Source organism: Macrobrachium nipponense, chromosome 37 (genome assembly GCF_015104395.2).
Source record: "Macrobrachium nipponense isolate FS-2020 chromosome 37, ASM1510439v2, whole genome shotgun sequence".
Classification (NCBI taxonomy): Eukaryota; Metazoa; Arthropoda; class Malacostraca; order Decapoda; family Palaemonidae; genus Macrobrachium; species Macrobrachium nipponense.
The window spans coordinates 13,765,305-13,781,403 of NC_061097.1; the positions used below are offsets into that span (position 1 = coordinate 13,765,305).

The 16,099-nt window shown below is 43.0% G+C and overlaps 1 protein-coding gene across 1 annotated transcript in view; it reads right to left on the reverse strand.

The window, feature by feature from the left end:
- The window catches only part of LOC135209027 (CDK5 regulatory subunit-associated protein 3-like), a 214,041-nt gene that overhangs the window by 129,624 nt on the left and 68,318 nt on the right, over positions 1-16,099 (reverse strand). Inside the window, exon 3 of the mRNA XM_064241562.1 lies at positions 983-1,083. Within this exon, the coding sequence (XP_064097632.1) occupies positions 983-1,083 (101 nt within the window). The remainder of the gene's footprint in view (positions 1-982; positions 1,084-16,099) is intronic.

Consider the following 16,099-nt stretch of genomic DNA (forward strand, 5'->3'; position numbering starts at 1 on the left):
GCTATAAAATAACATCCACTGCGATTTAGGCCACACACGACATTCCAGGTAGGGATTCGTTATAGTATAAACATTAGCACGACACCTACTGCAAGTGGAGTTTGGGTCCGTAGCCGAAGAAGCCAAGAAACTAGAACACGGGAAACCTCGAGTTCCCAGGCACATACGTTGGCGAGGTCAAGATGACGCAGAGGAAGCCATAATAACACAAGGACACACACACACAGACAAGCAAAATAGCGAAAAAGGGCAAACAACCGGGTAAATGGCGGAGAATAAGCAACTGCAACTCTCACCCAGGTGGTTAAGAAAAAGACTAAATGCGGTAGTGTGGGTGCGCGGTCTTTGACCAGTTTTCATCTGATATATGCACGTGTTACCAGATCTCACAGATTCCTTGTTTTTCAATCTCTGATTGTTTAACCGGATCCAGCTAGGAGTTAGAAAATTATCCTATTGTTAAGACTGAAGGTTTGTTCACGTATGAACAACAAGCATTATTGTGATTGAAAGAAGAATAGTACATGGAAGATAATCATGAGAATACTTGGGATAATTAGGGAATGGGTTAAAGGAACAGGGTCTTCTTCCTCATGGTCTTTTGTTCTTTGCATAAATATTTACTAGCTGAACAGGCATAAAGAGCACAATTTGAACTTCTGACCCTGTCTGTTTGTATCTATGAATTATTGTAAGTAGGATGATGACGGTAATAATTAATAATAATAATAATAATAATAATAATAATTAATAATAATAATAATAATAATAATAAGAATAATAATAATAATACATATAGCACTTACCAAATTTTAATTTATACAACAATGTAGGGTCAACAAAAACCAGAATATCTCGTACATATACAGATGGAGCTGTTATAGATGAATGCATGTGATAATTCCATCCTGAACTTCTAAAAGAAATTCAAATATGTACAACTAAAAAAATCCATTTCAACTCTAAAATGAAGATAATTTACCTTCATACGTTGGGAACCATACCAGCCTAATATATTCCTACTGTCCTTCTCAGTCTCCTTCAAAATTTCTATAATTTTCAGGCAATGAAAATAGTTGATATCTGAAGAGGAAAATAAAAATTATTAGGCTTACAATAATTGTTATATTTTTTGTAAAATTTCCAGTCTACACCACAGCACTATATAAACTGTTATCTAAAAAGTCTAAGAGTATTTCAATATTTCTCAATCTACGAACCTGTCTTGTGGAAAATCTTTACCTCATTACATCTGGATCAAGTACATCACACCATTCCAAAGCAATGAAGATTTTCAAAATACTATAGTCTATTGTTTGACTACTTACTGATTGGTTAAGTTAAGCTTGCATTTTCACTGCTCAGGTGTGGTCAGCATTAAAAAAAACACCAGTGGCCCCAACTACACTGTCAAATCCACCTATTTTTCAACAGGTGGGTTTTGAATGTTTTAGATCTTGTCAGATTTCATCTTTACAACCCACTGAGAAATGGGGAGGCTGGAAGGAATCTGCTTGATCAGAAGTATCTAAAAAATAACTTTTGTTATGAAAATTTATATTATTTAGGAAAAAATCTTGCCTTCTATTAAAGACAGCTAATTCCCACACTGCAAGAAGGATAGTGAATTAGTGTAGCTAGAAAATATCCACTAAGCCAAGCAGACTTAAAGTTTCTTACATGAAACCCAAAACATTCTTACCTAATCTGGGATCCCTCACAGCAGTAAGGCTCTTGTATAAGGCAGAATACTAGTCTTACAGAAAAAGCCATCTCTCCAGAAGTGGTATTAATGAACAAGAATAAAGAATGACTGTCCAGTACTATAAAGAATACCTTTAGATATGAAGGTATTACACTCCTATACTGTACATACAATGTACGTAAATTCTCCCCAAAATTCAAAACTGGGATTTAACACTATAAAAAAGGAAAAAATTGCTCTATCATCAGTTCACAAATGTGAATAGTAGACTAAGGCTTTAAAATTTAAAGTGAAATTTCTATGTATTTCAGGTAAAACTAGGCCATGATACCCATGTCCTCCAATGAAAATTGTTTTTAAAACTAAATGATGTAACTACAGCGTTCTTAGACACTTCCTTCTTATGCTTGGCAGTACAGTACTAACAAACATTAATTAGCACTCAGCCCCAAGATATCAAGCATTTTGCAAATAAAACCAGAAAACTCACAAGGCACAAAAGCATCATCTCAGTCCTGACCTACGAAGTCAAGGTTCTGAATTCTTGCCACAAAATCAGGCACACAAGAAAGTGACCACCAATCTTTATGCTAAAACAAGTATGAGAGGCATGAAACATGTCTATGTTTTTCACTGATCTAAGTATAGCTGGAAAACAGCCTTGAACACAACTCCTTGATTTGAAAAGATTGCTAACAAAATGTTATTTTCATGATAAAATAAATTTTTGAACATACTCACCTGGTAGTTATTTATATATATAGCTTACGTCCCTGACGTCACGGCAGAATTTCAAAACTCGCGGCAATCGCCGATTGGGTAGTCAGGTGCACCACCTGTGCGCCCTCTACCCAGGTACGTGGAACCATTCCAACTATTCCTCAGATCTTCCATGCCCATAGTCTCTAGAGGGAGGAGGGTGGGAATTAAATTATATATAACTACCAGGTGAGTATGTTCAAAAATTTATTTTATCATGAAAATAACATTTTCAAACATCTAACTCACCTGGTTGTTATATATATAGAGCTGATTGACACCTTTGGTGGAGGGTCAGAGACAGCTATTATCGTTGGAATTGACATAAATGTTAATAAAAACCAACTTACGGGTTCGTACCTGCTAAGGAAGCTGACTTCAATGATATCCTGCCTCATTATGTCTGCTTTCCTTATGAGATCCAGCAATCCACCCAGGGGGCTGAAGACCTCTCGGAGACTGTCAACTGGTGTCAAACCTCTATGTGGCTAGACTTCCTACAATACCCTTGTTCCTTGGTAGCACTGACCACCTGACTAAGGATCAATGATTGCAGAAGACTGCGTCCAGTCTCCACAAACAACCATAAAAATTCAATAGTTCCAAGGTAAGAAAAAAGGTATTGGGTTATGGGATTTCAGGGGTAGTCCCTTCTCCCACTACTTAATGAGCTGCTACGAACGGTCCCAGCATGTAGCAGTCTTCATACAGAGTTTGCACTTGCTTCAGGCAGTGCGAGGCAAACACTGATTTGCTTCTCCAGAAGGTTGCGTCCAGGATATTTTGAAGGGATCTATTCTGTTTAAAGGCTACAGAGGTTGCTACGGCCCTAACCTCGTGTGTCTTGACTTTCAGTAGCCTGAGATCCGCCTCATTACATTCCGAATGTGCTTCCCTTGTTAAATGCCTTATAAAAAAGGATAGCGCATTCTTTGACATTTGCAGAGAGGGCTTTTTGACTGAATACCAAAGCGCCTCTGAATTGCAACGTAAATGTTTCGTTCTTTCCAGGTAATGCCTCAGAGCTCTTACCGGACACAGAACTCTCTCTACTTCCTCACCTGTGATATCTGACAGGTTCGGAATCTCGAACGCTTTGGGCCAGGGCTGAGAAGGGCGTTCGTTCTTAGCTAGAAATCCCAGCTGTAGAGAGCAGATAGCCTTGCCCTGTCTGAAACCTACAGCTTTGCTGAAGGCATGAATTTCACTGACTCTTTTCGCTGTAGCTAGACTAACTAGGAAAAGAGTTTTCATGGTGAGGTCCTTAAATGATGTCTCCTGTAAAGGCTCGAACCTATCACTCATGAGAAACTTCAGGACTACATCCAGATTCCAAGTTGGCGAGGACTGTAGTCTCTCCTTAGTAGTCTCGAAGGATCTGAGAAGGTCTTGGAGATCTTTATTGTCAGACAAGTCCAAGTTCCTGTGTCTGCAGACCGCTGCCAACATGCTTCTGTATCCCTTAATGGTCGAGGTTGAAAAGTTACAACTCCTCTTAACCCTCTTACGCCGATTGGACGTATTAAACGTCGAGTCAAAATGTCTCCCGTATGCCGATTGGACATATTATACGTCGACTCAAAAGTTTTTTTTAAATTCGCGGAAAAATACTTATAGGCCTACCAGCCGAAAACTTTTGAATCACTCGCCTTGGGGGATGCTGGGAGTTCACGGATCAAGGCGTTGTTTTGTTTACGATCGTTACGCAGGCAAGCAAACACGAATTTCTTTCTTATCGCACAAAAAAGTATCAGTGACACATCTCAAAAATTATTTTGTCACTTTGACATAATTTTTGCACCGTTTTAAATTATCCGTTACATGGAGTATTATATATGAATATGTGCGCAATTTCATGTAGAATACAACCAAAAAATACTCATGATTGTAGCTTTTATCAGTTTTGAAATATTTCTATAAGTGCCAAAATTTCAACCTTCGGTCAACTTTGACTCTACCGAAATGGTCGAAAAACGCAATTGTAAGCTAAAACTCTCATATTCTAGTAATATTCAATCATTTGCCTTCATTTTCTAACATTGGTGAATTTATGAAAAAACTTTTTCCTTACGTCCACGCGGTAACTCTTCCGATAAATTTTCTCTTGCGATTGTCCTAATGTTTGCACCATTTTAAATTTGCTGTTACATAAAGTTTTATGTATAGAAATGTGCACAATTTCATGCACAATACATTTAAAAACAATCCATGGTTGTAGCTTTTATCAGTTTTGAAATATTTTCATATAAATAATGATAAGTTAAAAAATTTCAACCTTCGGTCAACTTTGACTCTACCGAAATGGTCGAAAAACGCAATTGTAAGCTAAAACTCTTATATTCTATTAATATTCAATCATTTACCTTCATTTTGCAATGAATTGGAAGTCTCTAGCACAATATTTTGATTTATGGTGAATTTATGAAAAAAAAAAAAAATTCCTTACGTCCGCGCGGTACATCTTCCGAAAAAAATCAGAAATTTTTTTGTGCGATTGTCAAAATGTTTGCACCATTTAAAATTAGCCTTTACATAAAGTTTTATATATGAAAATGTGCAAAATTTCATGTAGAATACAACAAAAAATTATTGAAGGTCGTAGCTTTTCTCTTTTTCGAAATATTTGCATATAAATCACGATAAATAGAAAAAAACCACGTTCGGTCAACTTTGACTCTACCGAAATAGTCAAAAAACGCAATTGTAAGCTAAAACTCTTACAATCTAGTAATATACAGTCATTTATCTTCATTTTGAAACAAATTTGAAGTGTCTAGCACAATATTTAGATTTATGGTGAATTTAAAAAAAAAACTTACTTTCCCTCCGCGCGCCGATTCGCGGCCGCAAATCTCCGAAATGCGTACGTCGCATTCTTCTAATATTTGCTCCTTTTCATATTAGGCGTTTTATAGAGTTTCATGTATGAAAATATGCACAAATTCATGAAGAATAAAAAAAAAAATATTTGAAGGTTGTAGCTTTTCTCATTTTTGCAATATTTGCATATAAAAAAAATATATATAAAAATTTCGACATTTGGTCAACTTTAACTAGTCTGAAATGGTAAAAAAATGAAATTTTCATTATTAAAATGAAGTTTTATTGTATACTTACCGAACAATTATAGAGCCGTGATTTCCACGAGCGGCAGGATACTAAATTCAAATTTAGCGCGTCGGCGTCGCCAACACTGGTGGTGATGACGTCATCTCCCTCCACTCGCGGAGAACCAGGTACAACTGCCCAGGTGAAATCCATTTCTTTCTGCCCGTCCGTCCACCTAAGGGGAGGAGGGGTGGGTATAATCATAATTGTTCGGTAAGTATACAATAAAAACTTCATTTAATAATGAAAATTTATTTTTCATTGTAGTGTCTTACCGAACAATTATAGAGCTGATTACACATTTATCGGGAAGGTGGGATTCAGTGGACCACTAATATTTTTAAATGGTTACAGCATTTATTGGCAATACCAGTAACACACTCAAGGTGTCTGTTGTACCTTACCTTGTAAGAGAGCTACAGCAGACTGTTACTGCCTCTGGTCGGTGCTCTTCTTACTATTGTAGAGGAATTGGAATTTGACCAAAGTTAGCCTCTACAGGAGTGGAATCCTTCCGTAGTTCAAGCGAGTCAAGGCTGACTGATGGAGGATAGTAACAACAAAGATTGCCCTTGCCCTGGGCTAAGACAGAAATTCAATCCATACAAAACATTTGTCACCACACCAGATTTAAAAACATATATACCCAACCATTGTAAAATCTGACCTAACAGACTGGTGAGTATCCAGGTACTCAGTACCCCCAGCTTCCCTTGAACTCGACAAACCTATTCAAGGTGAAACTTAGCATAGAGGTGACGACCCCTGTGCCGTTTCTCCCAACACCATGCCAGAAACCGCCACCGGACCTAACGTTTTACAATTCTCGAAAACCGTTTCTATCTCTTTGAGATAATGACTCGCAAAAAAACCGAATTCGATCTCCAGAACGTGCTCTGAAGAATCGAAGCTAAAGATAAATTCTTTCTGAATGCTAAAGAAGTTGCCACTGCTCTAACCTCGTGAGCTTTAACTCTCAGAACGGAAAGATTGTCGTTCTCGGACTGCGAGTGAGCTTCCCTGATAAGCTCTCTAATAAAGAACGATATAGCTTCTTAGAAAGAGGACGAGAGGGATTTTGAACCGAGGTCCAGAGCTTAGAAGATTGTCCTCTAATACCCTTAGTGGCAAACAGATACTGCTTAATAGCCCTGACTGGACATAAGAGCCTTTCTTCCTCCTCATGTCCAACCAAATCAGATAAGTTCCTTACCACAAAACTCCTCGGCCAAGGATTAGAAGGATTCTCATTTTTGGCTAGAAAGGTCAAAGATACCGAAAATACAGCATTGCCTTGAGAGAAACCGACTCTTTTGTCTATAGCGTGCAATTCGCTTGACGCGCTAGCAGAATCTAGAGCAATAAGAAAAAGTGCCTTCTTAGTCAAGTTCCTGAGTGAAGCCGACTTCAAAGGCTCAAACGGTGGCCCCCATGAGGAACTTAAGCACCACATCTAGTTCCAATTCACTGTATCTTGCGGGAGCTTAGTGGTTTCAAAAGACCTAATGAGGTCCGACAGATCTGAATTGGAGGAAATATCCAAACCTCGATGTCGAAAAACCGAAGAGAGCATGGCTCTATATCCTCTGATCGTCGAAGGAGCCAGTTTCTTAGAGTTCCTAATAAATAGAAATAAAAATCTGCTATTTCTGTTAAAGAGGTCGCAGAAGTAGAGACTTTATGCACTTCTACACCACTCTCTGAAGATTCTCCACTTCCTTGATAGAGTTGTTGTTAGAAGACTCTCTCCTACAACGAGCGATAGCTTCTGCAGCTTCTTGAAAATCCTTTCGCTCTGACAAGATTCCGGACAGTCTGAACCCTGTCAGAGCTAGAGCGGACAAGTTTTGGTGGAACCTCTTGAAGTGCGGTTGTTTGAGAAGCCACTTCTCTGGAGGAAGAAGTCTGGGGAAGTCTCTAACAACTGGAGAAGGTCCGGGAACCACTCTTTCCTGGCCAAAAGGGAGCGATTAACGTTAGTGTTACATTGCTGTGCGAACATGAACTTGTTCAGCACCTCTCTTATTAGACCGAACGGAGGGAATGCATAAGCTTCCAGACCCGACCAATCCAACAGCATTGCATCCACCGACCAAGCTAGAGGATCCTGGGACTGGAGAACAAAAGAGAGGAAGACGGTTGTTCCTTGATGTCGCGAACAGGTCTATTGACGGTCGTCCCCAAAGGCGCCAAAGTTTCTGACACTAAATGTTGTTGTCCAAAGTCCACTCCAGAGGTAACACTTGCTGTTGACGACTTAACTCTCGTCTGCCAGAACGTTCATCTTTCCCGGAACAAATCTCGGGACTAGCTGAACCTTCGCTTCGTTTGACCATAGGAGGAGATCCTTGGCTACTTCGTACAGAGAGAAAGACTGAGTCCCCCCCTGTTTCCGCACGTACGAGAGAGCCGTGGAGTTTGTCGGAATGCACTGCCACTCTACTACTCGACCTTCTACTAAACTCCGAAACTGTCTGAGCCCCAAGAAAATTGCTAACAGTTCCTTTACATTTATGTGGAACTTCTTTCTCCTTCTCCGACCAAGCTCCTGAAGTCCGTTGATTTCCAGTAGGGCTCCCCAACCTGTGTCCGATGCGTCGGAAAAGAACTGTAGGTTCGGGAGGATGGGTCGTAAATCTAACCCTTCTTCCAACCTTGCTCGAGAGAGCCACCACCTTAGGTCCTCTTTTATTTGATCTGTGACAGAAGGTAATCGAGTCTGGTTGTGTCTTCCTGCACCAAGAGGCTCTCAGGAAAACTGCAGAGGTCTCATTGTGCAGTCTTCCCAACGTCACAAATTTCTCCACTGACGTCAATTTGCCAGGAGCCTCATCCACTGATTGGCAGAACTTACCTTTTTGTCCAAGAACTCCTGAACTGTCTCCAGACAGCCTGAACCCTCTTCGGGGACAGAAAAGCCCGAAAAACTTGAGCATTCGAATCATCCCCAAATAAAGGATGCTCTGAGATGGAACCAACTGGGACTTCTGTTTGTTGACCAGAATTCCTAACTTTCTGGCAAGATCCAGAGTTGTTCCAAGGTCCTTCATGCACCGACTCTCTGATTCCGACCGGAGAAGCCAATCGTCCAGATAGAGGGAGATTCTTACTCCTAATATGTGCAGCCAGCTTCCTATCGGGGATAGAACCCTGGTGAAAACTTGAGGAGCGGTCGCTAGTCCGAAGCAAAGCGCCCGAAACTGAAACACCTTGCCTTCGAACATGAACCTCAGGTACTTCCGAGATTCGCGATGTATCGGAATGTGAAAATAAGCGTCTTGCATGTCCAGAGAGACCATCCAATCCCCCTGTCTGATGACTCCAGAACCGACCGAGTGGTCTCCATATGAAATTTTGTTTTCTGGACATGCAAGTTCAGGGCGCTCACATCCAAACCGGCCTCCAGCCCCCTGATGACTTGGGAACTACAAAAAGGCGATTGTAAAAGCCTGGAGGAAAATCCCCTTCTATCTGTTCTATCGCTTCTTTGAGAACAAGCGCTTCCACTTCTGCGGCTAGCGCCAGAAATTTGTCTGAGCCCGGAGAGTATGCCTGGAATGGAATTGGCACAGGTGAGAGCGAGGGAGGTGAAACGAGAGGAATACGATAGCCAAACTTGAGTACTTGCACTACCCAGGCTTCTGCTCCTCTGTTTTCCCATTCCTCCAAAACATAGCCAGCCTGGCTCCCACTGGTGCATGAAGAACCGAGCTTTCATTTGGAAGGTTTGTTAACCTTGGCCGAGGCCTTAGACTGAGGTCGCAAATTCGACTTCGGCCGAAAGAAGCGCTTGGGTTTTTCTCCCTCGAAAAGGCACTTGGGCCAGAGGAGAAACCGAAGGAACAGTCTCCACAGGAGCTTTAGGTCTCTTAGTAGACTGTGCCAGTAAATCCGAAGTAGATTTCTTATCTAGCGCAGACGAAATTGACAACACTACATCGTCTGGAAAGAGGTTATCTTTCACAAACGGAGCAAACAAGAGAGCAGACTTCTGTTGGGAAGTAACCCTTTTAGAAGCAAAGGAGCACCAAAGTTGCCTTTTCTTAAGGGTACCAAAGGCGATGAGCGAAGCTAACTCATCACATCCATCCCTAATGGATTGTCCGCACAGGACAGAACACCAATCCAATCCTCCGCTAACTCCTGAGAAAGAGAAGGACAATCTTCGATCTTGGCCGCTAAAGCGCCAATAGTCCAATCAAGGAAGCTAAAGACTTCCAAAAGTTTAAATTGATTCTTTACAACGTGGTCCAACTCAGGCGCTGTAAAGAAACTTTCGCTGCGGCGAAAGCAGATCTTCTAGAGGAGTCGATTAAACTGGAGAAGTCTCCCTGGGAGGAGGCAGAAACTCCCAGAGAAGGAGCTTCCCAGTTACATAAAACCTATACCTCTTACGAAGCAACTTAGAGGGAGGGTAAGCAAAAAAGAGCCTTCCCTAAGTCTCTTTTCATAGACATCCATTTTTCAGTCTCTTTCAACGAATGTCTAACCGCTTTAGATAGAACAAGTTTTGGGAGGAGAGGGTCTGAAGTTTTTCCTCCTCATCAAAAAAGTCGAAGTTGGGGAGCGCGGAGCCGCTTTCTCAAAATAATCTGGATAAGATACCAGAAGAAATCTAAGGAGGACGTGAATAACACGAGAGGTGATGAGAATCCTCCTCCTCTACTTCTTCTTCATTCTCCGATACCGCCGAAGAAGTAGACGGAACTACAACCGGATCTGAAGGTTTCGAACCACCCTGGACTCATTCATCCAGTTGGTTAACATCTCTAACTGCTTGCGCAAAGGCGCCAGAGACGAATCAAAAACAGTTAACGTAGGCTTGGAAGAGCCTAAATGTTCAGCAGGAGGCGGAAAAACTACTTGCGCCTCGCTCTGAGCCGCCGAAATTCGAGGCGAAACAGGCGCATCAGGCGTAACAGACGAAAAAGCGCCTAAAGAAACACCCTTAGAACTGCTAGCTACAGCGCTAAAACCACAATCTCTACTAGTAGATGGAGCCGAAAAAGGCACAGATTGAGGCGACGAACGAGCCGCTAACGGCCGCGGCGCAACCCTACTCTCAGGCTCCTTATACCGCTTGACTGGAGGAGGCGAAGAATCGGCGCCTGAACGCCCCCTTAAAGGGACGCGAAACGGGCGAATCTCGCCAAGAGCGCCGCGCGACCGGAGACGAATCGCTTGAATCATTCGAAAGGCGTCTGACCGCAACACCTTTCCAACGCTTAACCGAGCCCTGTTGAGGCGCAACAGGCTCAACAAGAGAGGCGCCTGTCTGTGGGCAAATCCCGATCGACTCCCTTGGACTTCCGGTATGTCTTCTCCCCGGTGCGGGGGAGCTGGACAGTGACCTTTGTCTAGGAGACGTGTCAGGACAGACAGACGCACCCTCAACTACACTCTTACCTGAAGCCGCTTTCTCCAAAAACGTCTTAACTGAATTACCAAGTTGCAAAACCGTATTCGCTAGTACCGAAAATTTCTGATCTAACCTCGATTCCAGACTGGCAATGGTGTCGGAAGAAACTACACGGGAAGCCGGAGAAGTGGGATTAGTAGGAGGAATAGGAGGTGTAGTTAAAGGAGACATAACAATTTGAGGAGAAACAGAAGGAACAGAAGCATCGCAAGACGAAGCAGAGCTAAGTCTACTTTCCCTAAGCGCTACTTTTTCTAATTCTGTCTTTAGCTAATTTCTCCGAGTATGAACTAAAAAACTTCCATTGAGAATCAGTCCAATCACTACACTCGTTACATGTTCGATCTGCTGAACAAACCTGTCCCCTACACTTAACACATTTAGTGTGAGAATCATATTCTAACTTGGATAATCTAGTTTTACATCCTGAGATGCAAAACCTAACTCCCGACGGACTAGAATCCGACATGGCAACGCCTAAATAAAAAGCAAAATAACAACAACGCCAAAAAAGAGTACTTCACCAATTCCGAAGATCAATTCCACAAGAAAAAAGCGAAGCAAAGTCATCCAACCGCACCGACCACCGATGTTCACCGGACGCCGGCAGGAAAAGAATTGGATTCACCTGGGCAGTTGTACCTGGTTCTCCCGCGAGTGGAGGGAGATGACGTCATCACCACCAGTGTTGGCGACGCCGACGCGCTAAATTTGAATTTAGTATCCTGCCGCTCGTGGAAATCACGGCTCTATAATTGTTCGGTAAGACACTACAATAAAACTGCAATTCTAAGCTAAAACTCATACAGTATTGTAATATTCAATCATTTGTCTTCATTTTGAAACAAATTGGAAGTCTCTAGAACAATATTTAGATTTATGGTGAATTTTTGAAAAAAAAAATTGTTTTACGTCCGCGCGTTACGAATTCATGCATCATTTTGTGATAATATTTTTTCTGTGTTGCTTTGATCGTTTTACAATATGTTATATATCAAAATGATCGCAATTTAGTGTACAATACAAAAAAAAAAGTAACTTGTTAGCTTTAACCGTTTTTCGTTCAGCTTGATTTAAATACAATTATGTATGAATTTTTTTTGTCGCTACCATATATCGCATTATTTATATATGATAGATATTTTTTTTCATTTCTGATGGTTGCATAATAAACTTCAGGCAATGACAAAAAGAAGGAGTCAAAAATGAACTCTTAATCTTGAAAACTAAGCACGCTGTGATTTTTTGAAAAAATTTTATTGTTATAATACAATTAAGTTTGTTCATACTTACCTGGCAGATATATATATAGCTGTATTTTCTGAAGTCCGACAGAATTTCAAAACTCGCGGCACACGAAGTGGGCGGCCAGGTGGTAGTACCCATTCCCGCCGCTGGGAGGCAGATATCAGGAACCATTCCCATTTTCTATTCATATTTTATCAATGCCACTGTCTCCTGAGGGGAGGAGGGTGGGCACCTTAATTATATACATCTGCCAGGTAAGTATGAACAAACTTAATTGTATTATAACAATAACATTTTGTTCATGAAACTTACCTGACAGATATATATATAGCTGAATCCCACCTTCGGATGGTGGGAAGAGACAGAATAGGATTTTTAGGAAACTAAATTAAGTAGATGATGTACATCTTGGTTCCTCACCTGTTAGCAAAGTAGACTCTGTGATTACTGTCACTTAAGCCTGCTTCTGCTCAATCAGAGTTGCCAGCCAGGTGGAGACCTGTAGTGCTGGTGCGCTCTGGATGCTCTGTCAACGGGGACGTGACCTCAACGTGACAAGACCATCGAACCATACATAAGAGGGCTATGAAGCAAATGACCACCACCTGACCAACTAGACCAAAACCCCCTGAAAGTTAATCTAATGGATGGGAGATCTTCACACAAGATCTCACCAACAACCAAAAACAAACATTAAAACTAACCTAACTCCTAACTAAGGGATAGGGAAAGAGCTACCTCCAGCCCCCAAGACTGTGTCTGCAGAAATGTAAGGTCCAAGAGAACTACAGTCCTCGTAAATCGTTCTCACATCTCTTAAGTAATGTGAGGCGAATACAGAATTGTTCCTCCAAAAGGTGCCATCAAGGATGTCCTTGATTGACATATGTATTCTTTTGGAAGGCAAGAGAGGTAGCGACAGTTCTGACTTCGTGAGCTTTCACTCGCAAGAGGCTCAAATCAGTCTTCTGGCAAGATGAATGAGCCTCTTTAATGACGTCCCTCAGAAAGAAAGCCACAGCATTCTTCGACAAAGGTAATTCCGGTCTTTTCACAGAGCACCAAAGATTACCTGAGGGACCTCGTACCTCCTTTGTTCTATGAACATAGAACTTGAGAGCCCTGACAGGGCACAGGACTCTCTCTGGTTCTTGGCCCACCAGACTCGACATACCCTTAATCTCGAAGCTCTTGGGCCAAGGTTAGACGGGTTCTCGTTTTTAGCCAAGAAAGTTGGACTCAAATAAGAAGCAGAACAGCGTTGTCTCCTTTGAAGCCCACTTGGCTACTAAAAGCTTGGATTTCGCTAACTCTCTTCGCCGTCGCCAGAGAAGTTAGGAAAAGAGCCTTCTTTGTCAAGTTTCGAAGAGACGCTGCGTGAGGAGGTTCAAACGGACTTGACATCAATAGTCTAAGAACCACGTCTAGGTTCCATGAAGGCGGCCTCGCCTGAGGAATCTTCGTGGTCTCGAACGATCTCAAGAGATCGTGAAGATCTCTGTTGTCAGAGAGGTCCAGGCCTCTGTGCCGAAAAACTGCTGACAACATGCTCTTGTATCCCTTGATGGTTGGGACTGCCAATTTCTGTACATTCCTTAAGAAAAGTAGAAAATCGGCTATCTGGCTCACAGAGGTCATGGAAGAGGAAACTCCCTCCTTTCTACACCATGCCCTGAAGGAAGCCCACTTCGATTGGTAAACAGCTCTTGAAGAGGCTCTCCTTGCATTGGCGATCGCTTTTGCAGCTGTTTTCGAAAAACCTCTCAGCTTCTCAGGGCCAACTTTTCGATAGTCTGAACGCAGTCAGACCCAGAGCGGAGAGATTTTGGTGATACCTTTCGAAGTGAGGCTGTTTGAGTAGTCTTTCCTCCAGGGCAAACGTCCTTGGGAAGTCTACAAAAGGAATGACATGACCTCTGTGAACCATTCTCTCGCCAGCCACATCGGGGCGATCAGGGTCAACCTTGTCCCTTCTGAAGCCGCAAACTTCCTCATGACTTCCCCCATGATCTAGAATGGTGGGAAGGCATAAAAGTCTAGGCCTGTCCAACTCCAGAGCAATGCATCCACAGCGATTGCTCCTGGATCCAGGACCGGGGAGCAATACAGAGGAAGTCTCTTTGTCCTCGACGTCGCGAATAGGTCGACCAGAGGACGTCCCCACAACTTCCAAAGCTCCTGACACACGTCTTGATGCAAGATCCATTCTGTCGGCAGGATTTGGTCCTGTCGACTGAGAAGGTCCGCCCTGACGTTCTGCACTCCTGCGATGAATCTCGTCAGGATCCTGATCTTTCTCACACTTGCCCACAGCAGAATCTCCTTTGCCAGGTGAAACAGAGTCAGGGAGTGTGTTCCTCCCTGATTCTTCAAATACGTGAGGGCTGTGGTGTTGTCCGAGTTGACTTGGATAACTTTGCTTGTCACCTTTTCTTTGAAGAACTGCAGCGACAGGAAGATCGCTGCCAGTTCTTTTACATTGATGTGCCAGGCTACCTGTTCCCCTCTCCAGGAGCCTGACACTTCTTCCCCTCCTAGTGTTGCTCCCCAGCCCGAAATGGAAGCGTCTGAAAACAACACTAGGTCGGGGCTCAGAAGATTTAGGGATAAGCCCTCTTGCAACTTCTGAGGATCGAGCCACCATCTTAGATGGCTTTTCACCGAATCTGAGATCTTCAAGATCGCATTCAGATCGTCTTTGGCCTTCCATTCCTCCGCTAGGAAAAACTGGAGAGGCCTGAGGTGCAGTCTCCCCAAGGAAACAAACTTTTCCTTCGAGGAAATGGTGCCCAGCAGACTCATCCATTCCCTCGCCGAGCAAGTCTCTTTCTCCAGGAAGGCTGAGACTTCCTCTAAGCCTAGTCGCTGACGTTCCTGGGGCGGAAACGCCCGAAAAGCCACTGAATCCATCTGAATCCCCAGATACACGATGGACTGTGTCGGGGTCAGATGCGACTTTTCGAGGTTGACTAGTAGTCCCAGGGACTTCGCTAAGGCTAATGTTAACTGAAAGTCCTTCAGACATTTCTCCTTCGACGACGCTCTGACAAGCCAATCGTCGAGATATAGGGATACTCTTATCCCTGAAGAGTGTAACCACCTCGCTACATTCTTCATGATGACCGTAAAGACCATCGGAGCCGTGCTCAAGCCGAAACAAAGGGCTTTGAAGTGCCAGACTTTGTTTCCTAAAACGAATCTTAGATATTTCCTTGAAAGAGGGTGGATTGGGACATGAAAGTACGCGTCCTGCAGGTCTAAGGACACCATCCAGTCGCCCGGTCTCAAGGCTCCTAGAACAGACTGAGGCGTCTCCATTTTGAATTTGATCTTTTCTACAAAAAGATTGAGCCTGCTTACGTCTAGGACTGGATGCCAACCCGACGACTGCTTCGGTACCAGGAAAAGCCTGTTGTAAAATCCTGGTGACCCCAGGTCCACGACCTGCTCCACCGCTCTTTTTTCGATCATCTGATCTAACAGATCGAAAAGAATCCGCTTTTTCTCTCCCTGATATGACGGAGAAAGGTCTCTGGGAGTTGTGGATAGAGGAGGAGGATCTAAAAAGGGGATCTTGTACCCCTGCTCCACGATCTTGAGGGACCAAGGGTCCGTATCTCTCTCTCTCTCCATGCTCCCGCAAAAAACTTCAGTCTGGCTCCGACTGGTGTCTGAAGGACATGATCTTCATTTAGATGTTTTGGGCTTGAAGGAAGCTCTTCCTCTTGAAAGCCCTCTCCCTCGAGGAGCTGCTCTCGAGGGAGGAGCTCCACGAAAGGGTTTAACCTTCTTAGGAGGTCGTACAAATGAGGACGTAGAAGGAACTGCTGGACGTCTCGAGGACTGTGCTAAGAGGTCCT